The sequence below is a fragment of the Oncorhynchus nerka genome, linkage group LG26, assembly GCF_034236695.1.
Source record: "Oncorhynchus nerka isolate Pitt River linkage group LG26, Oner_Uvic_2.0, whole genome shotgun sequence".
NCBI classification, from domain to species: domain Eukaryota; kingdom Metazoa; phylum Chordata; class Actinopteri; order Salmoniformes; family Salmonidae; genus Oncorhynchus; species Oncorhynchus nerka.
Window position 1 is genome coordinate 39,440,655 of NC_088421.1, and position 17,513 is coordinate 39,458,167.

Genomic DNA, 17,513 nt, shown 5'->3' on the forward strand with positions numbered 1-17,513 from the left:
TAATCCCACTTTGCAACACAACAAAATGTGGAGTAAATCAAGGGGTGTGAATACTTTCTGTAGGCAATGTAGTCAGGGGGTAAACTAGTGTCTAGCTCACCTGCTTGTTGCTGTAGGTGACATCTTGAGGGGCCCTCAGAGTGAAGACTTGGAGCAGGTCCAGCAGTTCCACGTTGATGAGTATGCTGCATTCCACCAAGTCCTCTATGGTCAGCAGACACATCCAGGACCGAGACACTAGTCTGTCCATCTCAACCAGATGACCATTGTTTTTCATGAGATTCAACATCGCTCTAAAAAAAAAAATGGGATATCATCAATAAAAAATCTAAATGATATACAGTGCTTTCAGAAAGTATTCAGACCCCTTCCCTAGTTCCACATTTTGTTACATTACAGCTTTATTCAAAAATTAAAACTACTCAGCAATCAACACACAATAACCCATAATGACAAAGCGAAAACAGGTTTAGATTCTTTTTAGAAATGTATTAAAAATAAAAAACATAAATACCTTATTTATATAAGTATTCAGACCCTTTGCTATGAGACCAGAAAATTGAGCTCAGGTGCATCCTGTTTCTGTTGATCATCCTTGAGATGTTTCTACAACTTGATTGGAGTCCACATGTGGTAAATTAAATTGATTGGACATGATTTGGAAAGGCACACACCTGCAATCTACACACAATACCCCATAATGGCAAAGCGAAAACATGTTTTTAGAATTTTTGCAAATGTACAACTAAAAAACACACTATTGTTCAAAGGTTTGGGGTCACTTAGAAATGTCCTTGTTTTTGAAAGAAAAGCACATTTTTTGTCCATTAAAATAACATCAAATTGATCAGAAATACAGTGTAGACATTGTTAATGTTGTAAATGACTATTGTAGCTGGAAACCGCAGATTTTTAATAGAATATCTACATACAGACGGACATTATCAGCAACCATCACTCCTGTGTTCTAATCCAAGTTTATCATTTTAAAAGGCTAATTGATCATTAGGAAACCATTTTGCAATTATGTTAGCACAGATGAAAATTAAATAGTACCTGACAAAAAAAGTGTTTTTCTTTCAAAAACAAGGAAATGTCTAAGTGACCCCAAACTTTTGAACAGTAGTTTTTTTTTTTTTTTTGTACATTTGCAAAATTCAAAAAGGCACTCGCACATCTGAGCAATCTAATTTGCAGTTGCATGGCAACAATTGAACAAGATGAAGGAAAAAGGAAACACACTGCTCTTGATAGTATCACTGATATATAATAAGCTTACGTATCGGCCTCACAGCCTTCGTCAGAGCTTTTGTAAAAAAAATAACATTTGCACCCTTATGTAGACCTGGCCCCACCCACATCCGTTCCACACATCGAATGGGGTTGGAGGCAAAGGAAAAACAAATAAGTGCTACCAAATATATCAATATGCATTTGTACATTCGCAAAAATTCTAAAAACCTGTTTTCACTTTGCCATTATGGGGTATTGTGTGTAGATTTCTGAGGATTTTTAAAAACATTTTATCAATGTAACGTAACAAAATGTGGAAAAAGTGAAGGGGTCTGAATACTTACCCGACGGCAATATGTATAATATATATATATATAATTTTTAGGAATTTCTACAGGGTATTTCATTTCTTTGTTTGTTTACCAAAAAAGGAACAGGACATAATTACGAAAGGCCAAACCTTTATCGTAATCTAGTGAGACAATAAGAATGATTTTCTAATACCACAGGGAGAATGGAAGTACTGTACCTCCTGTCCTGGCTGTTGTGCGTCATGTAGTCTGCTTTGAGGCCTTGGAGGCCCGCCCAGGACTGCTCATACTTGGGGGTGACTGTGGTAGATATGGGTGTGAATGGTTTGGAGGATCCCTTGAGGAGGTGGAGCAGGGGGAGCACCAAAATCCACCGGGGCCCTTCAGTCTTCACACTGTTGATCAGAGCCACCAACATGTCTGGCAAGCTAGTGCAGAGAAAAATACAACAGGTTGATTTTCACACAAAAAGAAATACATCAGCATTAACTCATCCGTCAACTCATCCACTAAATCAGCATCAACTCATCCACTAACAAGCACTTTGTTAGAAACTGTTTTGAGAAGATGTGTATAAAATATATTACTCAGTTTGACTAATACAAATGATTACATCTTGTATAAAAATAAACAATAATCATAATGTCTGCAATAGGCAAAAAATAAGCAGAAATCCTGACGCCAAAACCCACTTTTTGAGACCGGAGACGGCTTGGGCGAAGTCGGTCCAGTACTGCAGAAAGGAGTCTTTGGGCAGCTTGGGCAAGCACAGGGCGCTGCAGAGCCGGGTGGACTCTCCGTGGTCCAGCTTGAGGCCGAACTTGTTCCACACGTACAGCATGACCACAGCTGCCCTCATGGGGTCCTGGATGAAGCAGCTCTTCCCCTCACCCTCCTTCTGCAGCTGAGGAACAACGTTATCCAGCATGAACTGCTTCAGCAGCTTCCTGACCTTGGGGAGGCAGAACAAACAGTGAATGTTAACAGATTGGTTTTGGGGACGGTTGCACACTGCAACTCAACACTCATCCATTTGCTTTTCCCTTCCACATACAAAAGGAACGTACAATAAGACAACCAAATGAAAAATACATGTGAAAAAACAACATCAATCATTATAGAAATGATCATTCCCACACACAATATTACCTCTATACATTTACAGCATTGTGCAGCGTCCGCACGTTTATTGGGCAGAGTTAAAATCATATGAGTGGGTGTCATCTTTTCTACAAGTCAAGCAAATAGACACAGTGAAATGGTTGCTCTCATTTCACTTCTAACAGCAACAAAATAACTGGGATAAATCAGAAGAGGGGAGGCAGGCCAGCAGACAGCAAAACAAGCAAAGGCCAAACAGACATTAAGAATTTCACTTACATCTTTTTCGTCGTAGTCTAAGGAGTACCATTTCTTGTGTGTCTCCTCATAGACAAACGGGTTCCCGTAGATCTGGTAAAACTGATTCAGCTGATTGAGGAAACTCTTGAAGTTAATGTCAGTCCAGCTCCTGAGGAGGTCAAATATACTCTCCAGCATAACTTTCCCTGCAATTTCTCGACCTTCGATGACACTTTTCCTTTGTTCCGGCCAAAAAGCGTCTTTTAGCCGCTTGAGCACATTCTTGGATGGCTCCACACAGATGATGTCATCATACTGATGCCAGTCCCCTGAAACCAAACAAAATCATTGCTTAATATATTTGCGTACATTTTAAACAATTTCCTCACATGTAAGACAGTGTGAGCAAAATAGACGAGCAATACCAAATAGATGTATGATAAAAATCAACATTGTTTTGAACTTACATGAAGAAAATGGAACATTTTAAAATCAGTGACTTACAATAAAGAACTGCTATAGAAGTTATTATAGCAACTGCACCCACCTTCTTCATTAAGCAGATGGGATTTGACAAAAAGACATCTGTTGGTGGTGGGGTAGTTAGAATCCAGTTTGTATATGTACTCATACTCGTACTTTTGCTTTTTAAGCTTGTAGACGAGGTACTTGTATGGTATGGACACAGTTGCATTAGATTTGCTTGTGATCAAGCTCCCTTCGACTAGGAACCCATGCTCTCCAAGATCCCTGTAGGAGGTAATGCATTGGTTTATCCTCTGTTACACATTATATACATTTAACCCCCACCACGAGTCGGTTGTTTTCTATGTGAGATAGATGGGAACAACGTTGGACATTATAAGCAGGTTCCTATTGAATAAATATTCAACATATTTGGCTAAACTGTCTTGACGGCTGATACATGTATATAAAAACCTACTTAGACACAGTGAGCTCAACGGAATCGGTTTTCCAGTTCCCAATGTTCCCCCCAGCCCTGATGAAGATGCGATCCTCGTCCGGGTTCAGCTTGAAATCCTTCGAGAGGACAGCGTGGAAATAGATTGTGAGTCTCTCACTTGCAGAGAGCTGTTTTTTCCCTGGAGGAATCCTGCAATTGGACAAACAAAACGAATCAGAGTATAATCATGAGTATTGTATTAGCCAAGTGGCGGTATGCGTGATCGGTACTGATAAAAGGGATTTCAAATGTGCTGATCCATGGTCGAATGTGTAATACTCCCGGGCACAAGCACCTCCGCCACCGGAGACTGGGGTTCAATCCCCATCTCCACCCTTCCTCATACAGTGCCTTCAGAAAGTATTCACACCCCTTTACCTTTTCCACATTTGGTTGTGTTACAGCACAAATTTAAAATGGATTCAATTGAGATTATGTCACTGATCCCACACACACACACACACACACACACAACACACAAACACACAATTTTGTTTGTAGAAAATACAAATAAAATGTAAAGCTGAAATGTCTTGAGTCAGTAAGTATTCAAACCTTTTGTTATGGAAAGCCTAATTAAATTCAGGAGTAAAAAAATATGCTTAAATTGCATGTACTCATTCCATGTTCAATAATAGTGGTGATCATGATTTCTGTACCACACAATTGAGTACTGAATTTCAAACACAGATTCAACCACAAATACTTGGGAGGTTTTTCAATGCACAGTGGTGGAAGCATCATGTTATGGGTATGCTTGTCATCGGCAAGTACTAGGGAGTTTTTTGGGATAAAAAGAAACAGAAGGCCTCCCGGGTGGCGCAGTGGTCCAAGGCACTGCATCGCAGTGCTAGCTGTGACACCAGAGACTCTGCGTTCGAGCCCAGGCTCTGTCGCAGCCAACCGCGACCGGGAGGTCCATGGGTCCTTGGGTTGTGTTTCGGAGGACATGGCTCTCGACCTTCGCCTCTCCCAAGTCCGTACGGGAGTTGCAGCGATGAGACAAGACTGTAACTACTACCAATTGGATACCATGAAATTGGGGTGGAAAAAAGGGGAATAACATTATACCAAGACACCATTGAATGTTCCTGATTGACCTTGTTACAGTTCGCTTAAATCATCTTTAAAATATATGGCAAGCCTTGAAAATGGCTGTCTAGCAAGTAACGATCAACTCGACAGAGCTTGACAAGTGAAATGCTCTTAGAGACTTACCCAAAAAGATTCACAGCTGAAATCGCCACCAACAGCGCTTCTACAAAGTATTATCTTAGGGGTGTGAATAATTATGTAAATGAAATATTTCTGTATTTACTTTTCAATCAATTTGCAAAAATTCTAAAAACATTATTACATCATTATGGGGTATTGTTTGTAGATTGTTGAGACAAATACATGTATTTAAACCATTTTGAATTCAGGCTGGAAGACAACAACATGTAGATTAAGTCAAGGAGTATGAATACTTACTTTGCTTCTGTACCTGTAGTTAGAGTGGATTTCCTCTCTCAGAAACGTGTTTGGAAATAAACACAACATTGTGTACACAGACAACAGTGGATAGTAGCGCTGTGCGAGTCTGTGGGTGTTTTTGAAAGTGCTTTTGTGCACCTATAGATGTTGATCAATGCAAGAAAAGTGTGCCTTTTAGGTTCTTCATGTTATAATTGTGTGATTTCTGTTATGAACAACACAAGACTTGTAAATACCTTTTTGGCGGTGGAACATCCTGACCCTTGGTTTCAGAGTCGTCGCTTTTGTTGTCTTTCTGTTTCTCTTTCTTGACGCCTGGGCTCTGTGGTGTAGAGGAGGAGGCATCTCCCCCCCCACGGGAAGGCTGCTGCTGGACCTCCATGTTCTCCACCTTCACCTGTGGGTCCACACTGGAGCCTCTGCTCTCCACCTGGCATGAGGGGAAACAGACAGTTTGAGGATCAGTCTGCTCTCCACCTGGCCAGAGGTCAACCAAGGTACTCTTTGAAGAGACGGTCTCTCAGTCCCTTGGTTGACCTCCCTTCACCCTACACCTAGGGGGAAAAAACAGAACACCTTACTACCTTACTCATCTTTCTCGTGTGAATACTGGAACTTATATTTTCTTACTAGCACGGATTTCACTGATACCTGCTTTAATGAGGAAGGTTTCACTTGAAATGACTCTGATATGTGCTTGTTATACCAATCTTAATTGAATGTGCTGATTGTAAGTCAAATGTTAAAATGTAAATAGTGTGTTTGAGGGGATGAGTTTCAGCAGGGTGAAGCACAGAATATAATTGCTCAAGACTAAAATGAGGTGATTTTTAGATCAGTGGTTTTGCGCAGTCTGACGACAATGTAGTTGATCTCAAACACACACCACTTCAGGGAAGGAAACAAGCTCCCCCCACACCCTTAGGCAAAACAAACTCCATCAGCCATAATAACCTAGTCTAAGCAGTATTTTTGACAAATCTAGTTCATTAGCACACATGGTGGCAAATGTTGCCATAATACAGGTTTATAATACGGGCTATATTAAGTTAGGGTTACCTTATGGAAATAAATACTAGCCCGTATCATAGCAACACAAATATATTTGATTGAAAAAGAAAACCTGCTTCTCCTGAGTGGCGCAGCGGTCTAAGGCACTGCATCGCAGACCCGGGTTCATATTCCGGGCTGCGCCACAACCAGCCGTGGCCTGGAGTCCCATAGGACGGCGCACAATTGGCCCAGTGTACAAAACATTAGGAATACCTTATATTGTGCCCTTAGAACAGCCTCAATTTGTCGGGGCATGGACTCTACAAGGTGTTAAAATGTCCAGCAGCCTTGCAGTTCTTGACACAGTCAAAACCGATGCGCCTGGCACCTACTACTATACCCAGTTCAAAGGCACTTCAATATTTTGTCTTGCCCATTCACCCTCTGAACGGCACACATACACACTCCATGTCTCAATTGTCTCAAGGCTTGAAGTGGATTTAACAAGTGAAGTCAATAAGGGATCATAGCTTTCACATGGATTCACCTGGTCAGTCTATGTCATGGAAAGAGCATGTTTTGTACCCTCAGTGTATTTTGTAGTGTCAAGCAGTTACATTACCTCTGATTTCTTCTGAGTGCCAAACACCATCTTATCGGTGGTTTGCTTCAAATCCTGGTTCTGCTGATCATCTGTCCCTTTCTGTTTGTCTTGTCTGGTCTGGTTCTGCTTAGCATTCTGGTTCACGTTTGCATTCTGGTTCAGGTTCGTCTGCTTTGAGTTGGCCACGTCTTTCTTGTTCTTAGTGCTCTTTACATCAGCAGCCTTTGGAGCTTTCTGGTCAGCGGTCTTTGCGTCAGCATCCTTTGGAGCTTTCTGGTCAGCGGTCTTTGCGTCAGCAGCCTTTGGAGCTTTCTGGTCAGCGGTCTTTGCGTCAGCATCCTTTGGAGCTTTCTGGTCAGCGGTCTTTGCGTCAGCAGCCTTTGGAGCTTTCTGGTCAGCGGTCTTTGCGTCAGCAGCCTTTGGAGCTTTCTGGTCAGCGGTCTTTGAGTCAGCATCCTTTGGAGCTTTCTGGTCAGTGGTCTTCGCCGATACCACTGAGGCTGACTGAAGAGGGGGGATGGTGGTGGATTTGCCAGCCGAGTCGGTGAGAGAGTCAGGAGTGTCATTCGGAGCCGACTTGGAGGTCTGTTTTGCAGGTGACTGAGATCGGTCTTTCTCTTCACTGCGCTGTTGATCTTTCCCTTCGGCAGAATGGCTCTCTGCGCTGGCCTCAGGCTGTGACGAGGTAGTGCTTGGAGGATGTTTATTGTCAGACGTGTTCTCAGATGGACTGATTGTACTGGGTGCTGCTGATGATCCACTGGCTGGTTTCTCCACTAAGGCAGACGTGTCATGAAGTGAGTTGGGTGTCTCGTCCATGGCGCTGGCATCACTGTCAGAGGACTCTGCAACGTCCTGTTTCCTGCTATTCCCATGGCTGTCCATAAGGGAGATGTCAGACAGGTCAGAGGTCAGCTGGTCAGAGTCCTTCTTCTTCTTGGTCCTCTTCCTCTTTTTTCTCTGATTGAGCCAAAGGTTGAAAAAAGAGAACAAACCTTAGTATATACACTCTTCCGTCAATCAACATTACTTACATTTTTGTGTCTTATTAGGATTCCTATTAGCTGTTGCAGGAGCAGCAGCTACTCTTCCTGGGGGCCTACAAGCTAGGTGGTCAGTTTCTATACCTGGACAGTATTATTGACACAGTTTAGTGACTGATAAAACAACATCTTCAGATAAAAATATTTTCAAACACAGAATCAATTTTAAAAATCAGAAATTAGAACGAGGAAGTTCTCAAAAACATGTTGGTTTTAATATCCACCTTTTTCTTAGGGTTGCTGTTGGGCTCTTCATTGGGCCGCTTCGGAGAAGTGTTAGTTTCCCGGTTATTCAGGGTTGACACATCACTCTCCATTTCCGTCTTCTCATTCACACTCTCCAGTGATGGATCTAATGACTTAGGTGAACTTCCAGAAGTGTTGTCTGCATTTCAAAAACAAAAAAAATCATCAGTTGCATTAGTGCTTGTGAATTACATTGTCAACTTGATCAGAATTCCCTCAGTTGTCTGGTGTAGGCCAATGTTCACTCAAAACATTTTCGGCACTGAGCAAATTTCAGGTCTAGTGAGCACAAACTTGAACATTGGTGCGCGTTTACTGTGAACACTGAGGCTTTACTGCTTTAAGTTACAGTTAACAATTGAGAAAAATGCATCCCATAACATTTTAACATGGAAATAGCTGTTCTATCATTCAGACTACAGAAGCAGCAAATGTGTGGTGTTCAATGTAGGCCTACATTCCATGAGACTGAAAAAAAACATGCAGGGCTTGACATGAACCTGTTTATCCACTTGTCCTTCAGACAAGGAGGTGCCTGAAAATGTTGTGTTGTTTGATGCAAGAAACCACTTTACAAAATACAACTCATTATTATTCCCATGCCATTTTTTACAGAGAATCAGACAAAATATGCTACTCTGCCTACTTAGCTTATTCAAGACCATTTCAAAATACAACACTGCCCCTTTAAGACATAAAAAAATGATCTTTACATGACTTGATTTTCAAAGATGGCTAGAAATGCACACATTTTGTGCTCTTGTAGGAAGCAACCACTCCTCATTGTTGACTAGAAATTAGCTACAACTGGGCTAATAACTCACTAACTAGAAAAGAATATGAACAAATGTGCACAGGTGGCTACATGCAGCTCTCGCTTTGATTTCAAAACAAGCATATCTACTCAAGATAGCGGATGTTGTCCAGTTCTAGGTGAATTGCACAGATCCATATATGTCAATGGCTATTTGCATTTAGGCCAACTACAGTGCTGATTGGTTATGACACACTGGTCTGTGTAGAGTAAGGGCATAAGTTCTGCATGTCAGTGCAATCAAATTCTTCTCCAATGTGCACTGCCTAAAAGAACATCTCTCGTACGAACTCTTGCACAGTTCATTTTGTTTCGGTATGTTACATTGAAAGTGTCTAAATATAGTGTTGATTTGAGCACAAGTCCCACAGCAGAGAGACACGTTGATAGTGTTAACTAAAGAGGGAAACTCTTTAGAAAGTTGAGTGAAGTTCAATCTCGTGCTTCTCTGTGCGCACTGGTATTTCATCTGCATGGCAGTAAGAGGGCAGTTGCACACAGCTTAGAAGGAACATTGGTGTAGGCTATTGGGGCTCCCGAGTGGCGCAGAGGTCTAAGGCACTGCATCTCAGTGCTAGAGGCGTCACTACAGACACCCTGGTTCGAATGCAGGCTGTATCACATCCGGCCGTGATTGGGAATCCCATAGGGCGGCGCACAATTGGACCAGCTTCGTCCGGGTTTGGCCAGTGTAGGCCGTCATTGTTATTTACAATGTGTAATTGTATTTATTTAACTAAGCAAGTCAGTTAATAACAGGCTGACTACACCGCTTGTTGCAAAATAAATGTAGAAATCTAGATTATTAAATTATTGTGCGCGCGCTAACAAGCGTCTGCGTTGCCAAGGGCTAACAGGCGGACTACACCGCTCGTGTCGCGTCCGCAAGCGTTGCAAAATAAATGTAGAAATCTATATTATTAAATGACTGTGCGCGCGCTAACAAGCGTCTGCGTTGCCAAGGGCTAACAGGCGGACTACACCGCTCGTGTCGCGTCCGCAAGCGTTGCAAAATAAATGTAGAAATCTATATTATTCAGTTATTGCACCCACACCACTCGCGCACGCCAACGAGTATCTGCATTGCCAAGGGCTAAAATAGAAGTTAGTTCTATTTCTGACGCAGATTGCACTGCAAGTCCTGCCTCTCCCATCTCCTCATTGGTTTATAGAAGCAGGTACCCATGTGCCATCTCCTCATTGGTTATACCCACGTGGGTGACTGAAAGATGAATGAGGTCAGTGGCGGTAACGCACCTCATTTATGAAAGTTGCCAATCGCAATATAAAGTCAAGTGAAGAAAAACCATGGAAGGAGGAGGGATGACTAGAAACGATTCAGTTGACCGTTTTGTGTGTGGATTAATTGGCGAAGTAGAGGACCTTGTGCATTTCAGGTAAAATAACAACCCAATGTTTATATCCCAGGACAAATTAGCTAGCAAGTGCAAGCTGGCTAGCTAAATTGCCATAAATGTTTAATGCTTTTCAACCTGTCCCCAAATTAATATAGTTGGTTCAGAGTTTGTTTTGATATTTTAACCTGCGTGTCATGATCGCGTTTGGTGTAGGGGGACAAAATCAATTTTGTCAAGTTTGGTGTAGGGGGACAAAATCAATATAAATTCTTATTAACAATGACAGCCTACCCCGGCCAAACCCAAATGATGCTGGGTCAATTGTGCGACACCCTATGGGACTCCCAATCACAGCCGGATGTGATACGGCTTGGAGTCGAACCAGGGACTGTAGTGACATCTCTTGCACCGAGATGCAGTTCCATAGACCACTGCGCCACTTGGGAGACCTTAACTGACTAGCCTAGTTAAATAAAAGGTTCAATTTAAAATATATCCCCCTCTTTCTTCATTCACCATTACAGTTGTAAAATAAATCATATTTTGATGGAGGTGTGTATTATTTGTATACTGCATCCTGATTGGCCATATGTTAATGAGGGCCTGTGGGAATGTAGGGTTCATGAGGAAAGCATCTCTCTCTCATGTGGCTTGCAAGTTAGCAATAAATGTGCCTTCATAAAGATACAGAGTTGGTAGTTATTTTACTCACGTACAGACAAGTTTGATTACATGACAGGAGGGTCGGAGTCAGATTTTTATTTATTTTTAATGACGACTGTATACAGGCAATTCCACGGTAACCGAGTGACAATGACAGATTTTTCATTTTAAAATGTATGTCAAACAAAAAACAATGATTGCAAAGTAAAACAAACCATACAACTCTATGCACAAGGATTACTTTTAACCATTTCCACAGACATTTTTACAAAACCCCATTGCATTTATATAACATTACAGGGCAGTACTGACCAGGCTCCTTGGTGACTGGTGATGCAGCTAGTTGATGGCCACACTGGCTGCAGAATCTAGCCGTTTTCTCAAACGCAACATGGCCACAACCTGTGCACTTCATCTTGAAGTTTCAATGGCGTCTGTATTTCAGAGGGAACACTGTATGACAGAGCTCGGGACAAAATATATATTTCACTTAAACGTTCTTGAATTTCAATTAAATATGAGAAACAACTAGCCAGCTAAAGGTATAGCCACTTCCTTAAACTAAAGCCAGTCAAATACATTCTAGGATCTGTTTTGTGGCAGACTATAATAACTGCCCCATACATACATACATACAGTACGTTATATTCAGTCCAGGCTATATCTTCTGTTAACGTTATGGCTCTACCCCCAAACATATTTTTCATGTAGCTAAGTGAACTAGAAATTGCTTTTCCTTCCTAAATATTTTTTCAAAGTAGTAATAATATATAACATTGCAACCGAGCTAGCTCCTGTTTACCTTGGGAAAAGCCGAAAGTTGTCAGTATAGTGTTGGTGTTCCTGAATGCGCAACTCTGCCCACCCAGCGATTGATACATTATCCAGTCCGAAACGAATCCTCTGCTTACCCAGCAGATAGCCACTTCCTCTTTCGTTTCTAGAGAACTACACAACAGCCTAGTGCCTGGATAATTAACTAGTCAACTGTATTACAATTGACGAATGCAAGAGCTCCTCGGAAATGACGATGAAATGCACTGACATTATCAATAACAAGCTTTCTAAGCTAGCCTGGCGAGGCTCTGTTCAGCTATTGCTACAATCCACTCGACAAAGAGTGGAATGTTAGCTGAATCGACTGGTACCCAGATAGCGGCTAACTAGCTAGACAAAAGCCCGGCCACAGATCAATATTAACACATAGCTAGCTATCTCCCATATGCCGTTAAACGATTGCAAATTAATGCCAAAACCCCGTCACCGACATGACAACGTACAGCAGTTTGTTCTGTATTGCTATCTGACATTTAGATAATTATTATGACATGCCACCAACCCTTCACTGCCTCGATTCAAGCAGTTGCCATCTAACTAGTTTGGTAAATAGCCTACACAGTTGTTAGCTACGTAGTACACCGTGAGCTAGCTAGCCATATTGAGTTGCCCGGCAAAGCCGTCCACAACATCTGACCTCAGTGCTAGTCTCTTGGCTCCGGGAATGTGGACAGGTCTCTCGGAGCGAAAAGCCTACCTCAGTGCTAAAGTTGGCTAACGGTAGGTCATTGAAAAAAGCTTTGCTACTGTATACATTTACCTGTGTTAATCACACGAGGATCTGTTGTTTTACCATTCCACGAAATGGGTGAAGTAGAATTACACTTTCGTTTTGTGAGAAATGGGCGTTAACAAGCTCATCCGTGTCCACTGTCCAACTATTTTATTCAGTGAGTTCCCAATGTATCACATGCATGGCAAGCGAGGGCAGCTACATGGTGGGGGTTTTCCGAATGACATGGTATGTTCTTGCCCTTAAACTGTCCAACTGTAAAGGTCATATAATGGTTTGCCATTCTTCTTTCCCCCAAGTGAATTAATAAAGGTTCATTGATTAATCAAGAACTGATAGCAGTTGCTGTATGTTTGGGCCCCGTGCCCATTAATTAAAGCAAACTTTTTGGGTTATTTGTCATCAACTTGCATGCCAAGTTAAATGTGCAATGCTTTAACCACCTTTGACATTTGCTTTTTTGTGCAATTATTTAATCATAGAATTTGAATGAGATTCAAGGTAATATGATATCTGACTTAATTGCATGAACATTATAATAACAATGTATTTTTGAGGCACAAGTCCTCCTCTACTGTAATGGTGAGGGTGAACACTGAGCAGCATCCACTTATGACAGTGGATCTCACAGATCAGGTTTCTAGCCCAGGGATTTCCCCCTACACCCTGCGTGGATGGGGGTACTCTGTGTGCAGCTCCCCCAGACGTTTTCTCTACAATCACTGTGACTCAGCTGTCTCTACACCACCCTAATAGGCTACTACTACTGCTGTACCTCCAGCCAAGTGGCCAGAGCAGGCTCTAAAGTGAGAACGTTACACAATGCTGGCATCACATTACAGTAAGTCTAGAATACAGCTTGGCTGCTCGTCGACTGAGGGTTGGCAATGATGGGAAGTGAAGAGGAGTTTTTGCAACGAATAGGCATTGATTTATTAATGTACCTATTACTAGTATGGAAATCTGAACGGTCACTGAACATTGCAACTTAATTGTGGGCAATTCCATGATAACAGAGTGATGCTGAGACTCAGATTTTTCACCTTAAAATGTTTGTCAAACAGAAACCAATGATTGAAAAGTTAAACAACCCGTACAACTCTATGCACAAGGACGACTTTTAACCATTTCCACTGAATATTTGACAAAAATACATTTACTTTAAGAACAGTGGAGATGCAAAGTTTGGTAACATAATTGATGTTTGTGCTGTCATTCTTTTACTGTCATTCGAGTACCAGAATGATGAGGGTGGGGGACAAGGGGGAACTAATCTAGCTTTGTGTTCCTCTTATAACCACATGATGAGTTATCGAAAGAAGAGGTTGACCATGTTCTTTGCCCTGACATTCAGCTGGACAGAGAAGATGGCGTCCAATCTGCTCGTCTTGAATGGAGGCTTGGTGGTCCAGCTAGATGCCATCCTGCAGTGTCACGAGGACACAGGTAAGCATGTGTTATTGACTGGGGTTCGAACTAAATCCTAGGCATTCATCTTCAGGGCTGGTATTTATAAAGCATGTCAGAGTGCTAGTGCTGGTCTTGGATCATAATGAGTAAGAATATATGGACAGGGAAGGATCTGATTCTAGATCAGCACTCCTCTGAGGCGCTTTATGAATACAGGTCCTGGTCTTAGGCAAGGTCATCACGAGTTCACCAAGTGTAGTTCACCAAACCACCTCCATTACTCATGTATTCAAGGGAAAACGGGCACAACATTCAGAACGTGACAGACGGTAGTGTCTTGTACCAAATTGAAAATATCCTCTGTCCTTGGTTCAGCACGATGTCATGAGTCATAATGTTAAGTCAAGTCCCTCCCAAACTTTTGCATTTTATATATTTTTTCAGAATGTGAGACTGGCAACTTCCTGTGAGTTGGACTAGTAGACTACACAAGACTCAATTACGAAATGTGTTTGTGCATCAGCAGTTCTACTCTTATGTCAGTCGCAGATAGTCGATTAGCCCATGTCAGCTAACATTCTTTACATTGCTAAGTTAGGGATTGGAAAGTTGGGGATTGGAAAGGCTTTTGCAGCAGTGTTCGCCAAGAGGAAGTAGGTGGACTGTAAGAGGCAGGAGGTATATTTGAGGCCCTCAGAAGGAAGAGATGGAACAGCAGGAAGTGGGGAATGGTCTCTATGGACGCAAGAAGGAAGAGAGCAAGGTGGTTCAAGAAAAGAGTTGACAAAGATAAGAGTAGGTCCAGAAAAGAGAGACCTAGAGAAAGAAAAGAGGTATCAAAAAGTAAAGAGGGAGGTAGAACAAGAAAAGGGGGATGAGCCAGACACTCAGGAGAACACTACTGCAAGGCTGAGGAAAGGGAACTCAGGACTCTGCCACAATGGGAACATTCAGCCCTACCTCTCTCAGTAGCACCCTGGTAAGATTGGGCTGTAAATGGACTGTGACCAGGGTCACCTCTCCTTCTTCTCTGTGTCCAGAGCCAGGGTCTTCCGCGGTTTCGAGAAGGTGCCTTCCTATCCCCTGCACCCGGCCGTCTCGCTCAGGGAGCCGGAGAGCAGGATGACCTTCAGATGATGAGGTCATGGGTCAAGGGGCTATGCCATGGTGATGCTTCAGCTCAGAAAATGGAGAGTAGTCCTGGAAGTGGAATTATTAGAAAGAACATTCCATTCAAGTTGTATGTTCTGTGATGGATCTAGATCTATTTCTATGAGGAAACTGTCATTTAAGAGGGTTTCAGAGGAGAGTTTCTATGTCATCCCCTGTAGGTCACAGAAGGAGTGCACATGGAGAGGTGATGGATTAATGTTTGGATTTGCATAAACAAATACAACCTAAATAAATTAGATTGATACGCTTCTTGTATTTATTTACATTTTTACTTAAGACTGTAAAGTATAATGGCCAAGGATAGCTATAAAGTACATACAATGAAATTAAAGTACTTTTTTCTGCAGTGGGCTAAATCAGGGTGTTAAGGGAATTTTTATCTATAATGACTAATTATGTATACATTTCAATCAGGATGTACTAATCAGAATACTATTATGTTACTGTATATGTATGAATTTTCTTTCTTGATCCCAGTACTGAATATAATGTGTGTGAATGTGGTCAAGAGTTAGAACAATGACTGTCTGTTCCTTGGTACAAATGAATCAGACTGGCTAGAATGCTTATCTACACGAGAAAACCTTGACTCGTAAATTATATTAAATTGGTAGGGAGACGGATGTGGGAAGGCTTGAGATACAGCCTTTCAAATCAAATCAAATCTAATTTTATTTGTCACATACACATGGTTAGCAGATGTTAATGCGAGTGTAGCGAAATGCTTGTGCTTCTAGTTCCGACAATGCAGTAATAACCAACAAGTAATCTAACTAACAATTCCAAAACTACTGTCTTATACACAGTGTAAGGGGATAAAGAATATGTACATAAGGATATATGAATGAGTGATGGTACAGGGCAGCATACAGTAGATGGTATCGAGTACAGTATATACATATGAGATGAGTATGTAAACAAAGTAAACAAGGTGGCATAGTTAAAGTGGCTAGTGATACATGTATTACATAAGGATGCAGTCGATGATATAGAGTACAGTATATACGTATGCATATGAGATGAATAATGTAGGGTAAGTAACATTATATAAGGTAGCATTGTTTAAAGTGGCTAGTGATATATTTACATAATTTCCCATCAATTCCCATTATTAAAGTGGCTGGAGTTGAGTCAGTGTCAATGTCAGTGTGTTGGCAGCAGCCACTCAATGTTAGTGGTGGCTGTTTAACAGTCTGATGGCCTTGAGATAGAAGCTGTTTTTCAGTCTCTCGGTCCCAGCTTTGATGCACCTGTACTGACCTCGCCTTCTGGATGATAGCGGGGTGAACAGGCAGTGGCTCAGGTGGTTGATGTCCTTGATGATCTTTATGGCCTTCCTGTAACATCGGGTGGTGTAGGTGTCCTGGAGGGCAGGTAGTTTGCCCCGGTGATGCGTTGTGCAGACCTCACTACCCTCTGGAGAGCCTTACGGTTGAGGGCAGAGCAGTTGCCGTACCAGGCGGTGATACAGCCCGCCAGGATGCTCTCGATTGTGCATCTGTAGAAGTTTGTGAGTGCTTTTGGTGACAAGCCGAATTTCTTCAGCCTCCTGAGGTCATCAACTCATCCCTGACCGCTGTCTTCAAGAGAGCGAGAGTTGCACCCCTTCTGAAAAAACCTACACTCGATCCCTCCGATGTCAACAACTACAGACCAGTATCCCTTCTTTCTTTTCTCTCCAAAACTCTTGAACGTGCCGTCCTTGGCCAGCTCTCCCGCTATCTCTCTCAGAATGACCTTCTTGATCCAAATCAGTCAGGTTTCAAGACTAGTCATTCAACTGAGACTGCTCTTCTCTGTATCACGGAGGCCCTCCGCACTGCTAAAGCTAACTCTCCTCTGCTCTCATCCTTCTAGACCTATCGGCTGCCTTCGATACTGTGAACCATCAGATCCTCCTCTCCACCCTCTCCGAGTTGGGCATCTCCGGCGCGGCCCACGCTTGGATTGCGTCCTACCTGACAGGTCGCTCCTACCAGGTGGCGTGGCGAGAATCTGTCTCCTCACCACGCGCTCTCACCACTGGCGTCCCCAGGGCTCTGTTCTAGGCCCTCTCCTATTCTCGCTATACACCAAGTCACTTGGCTCTGTCATAACCTCACATGGTCTCTCCTATCATTGCTATGCAGACGACACACAATTAATCTTCTCCTTTCCCCTTCTGATGACCAGGTGGCGAATCGCATCTCTGCATGTCTGGCAGACATATCAGTGTGGATGACGGATCACCACCTCAAGCTGAACCTCGGCAAGACGGAGCTGCTCTTCCTCCCGGGAAGGACTGCCCATTCCATGATCTCGCCATCACGGTTGA

At 42.4% G+C, this 17,513-nt stretch overlaps 1 protein-coding gene across 6 annotated transcripts in view; it reads right to left on the minus strand.

Moving 5' to 3' along the window:
• rnf213a (ring finger protein 213a) overlaps positions 1-12,731 on the minus strand; it is an 85,466-nt gene extending 72,735 nt beyond the window's left edge. For 4 of the 6 annotated variants that reach the window (XR_010461246.1, XM_065010637.1, XM_065010638.1 and 1 more), the window contains exons 1-10: positions 11,359-12,019; positions 8,190-8,350; positions 6,941-7,882; positions 5,562-5,755; positions 3,829-3,999; positions 3,433-3,635; positions 2,925-3,214; positions 2,237-2,496; positions 1,763-1,972; positions 101-293 (exon numbers count right to left, since the gene is read on the minus strand). Coding sequence is in view for 5 of the 6 variants with exons in the window: in XM_065010637.1 (XP_064866709.1) it covers positions 101-293; positions 1,763-1,972; positions 2,237-2,496; positions 2,925-3,214; positions 3,433-3,635; positions 3,829-3,999; positions 5,562-5,755; positions 6,941-7,882; positions 8,190-8,350; positions 11,359-11,461 (2,727 nt within the window). In the remaining variant the exon portion in view is untranslated. Of the gene's footprint in view, positions 1-100; positions 294-1,762; positions 1,973-2,236; positions 2,497-2,924; positions 3,215-3,432; positions 3,636-3,828; positions 4,000-5,561; positions 5,756-6,940; positions 7,883-8,189; positions 8,351-11,358; positions 12,020-12,643 lie in introns of those variants that run through there. The other 2 variants (XM_065010636.1, XM_065010635.1) reach the window with 2 other exon arrangements.
• Positions 12,732-17,513: the final 4,782 nt, after the last annotated feature.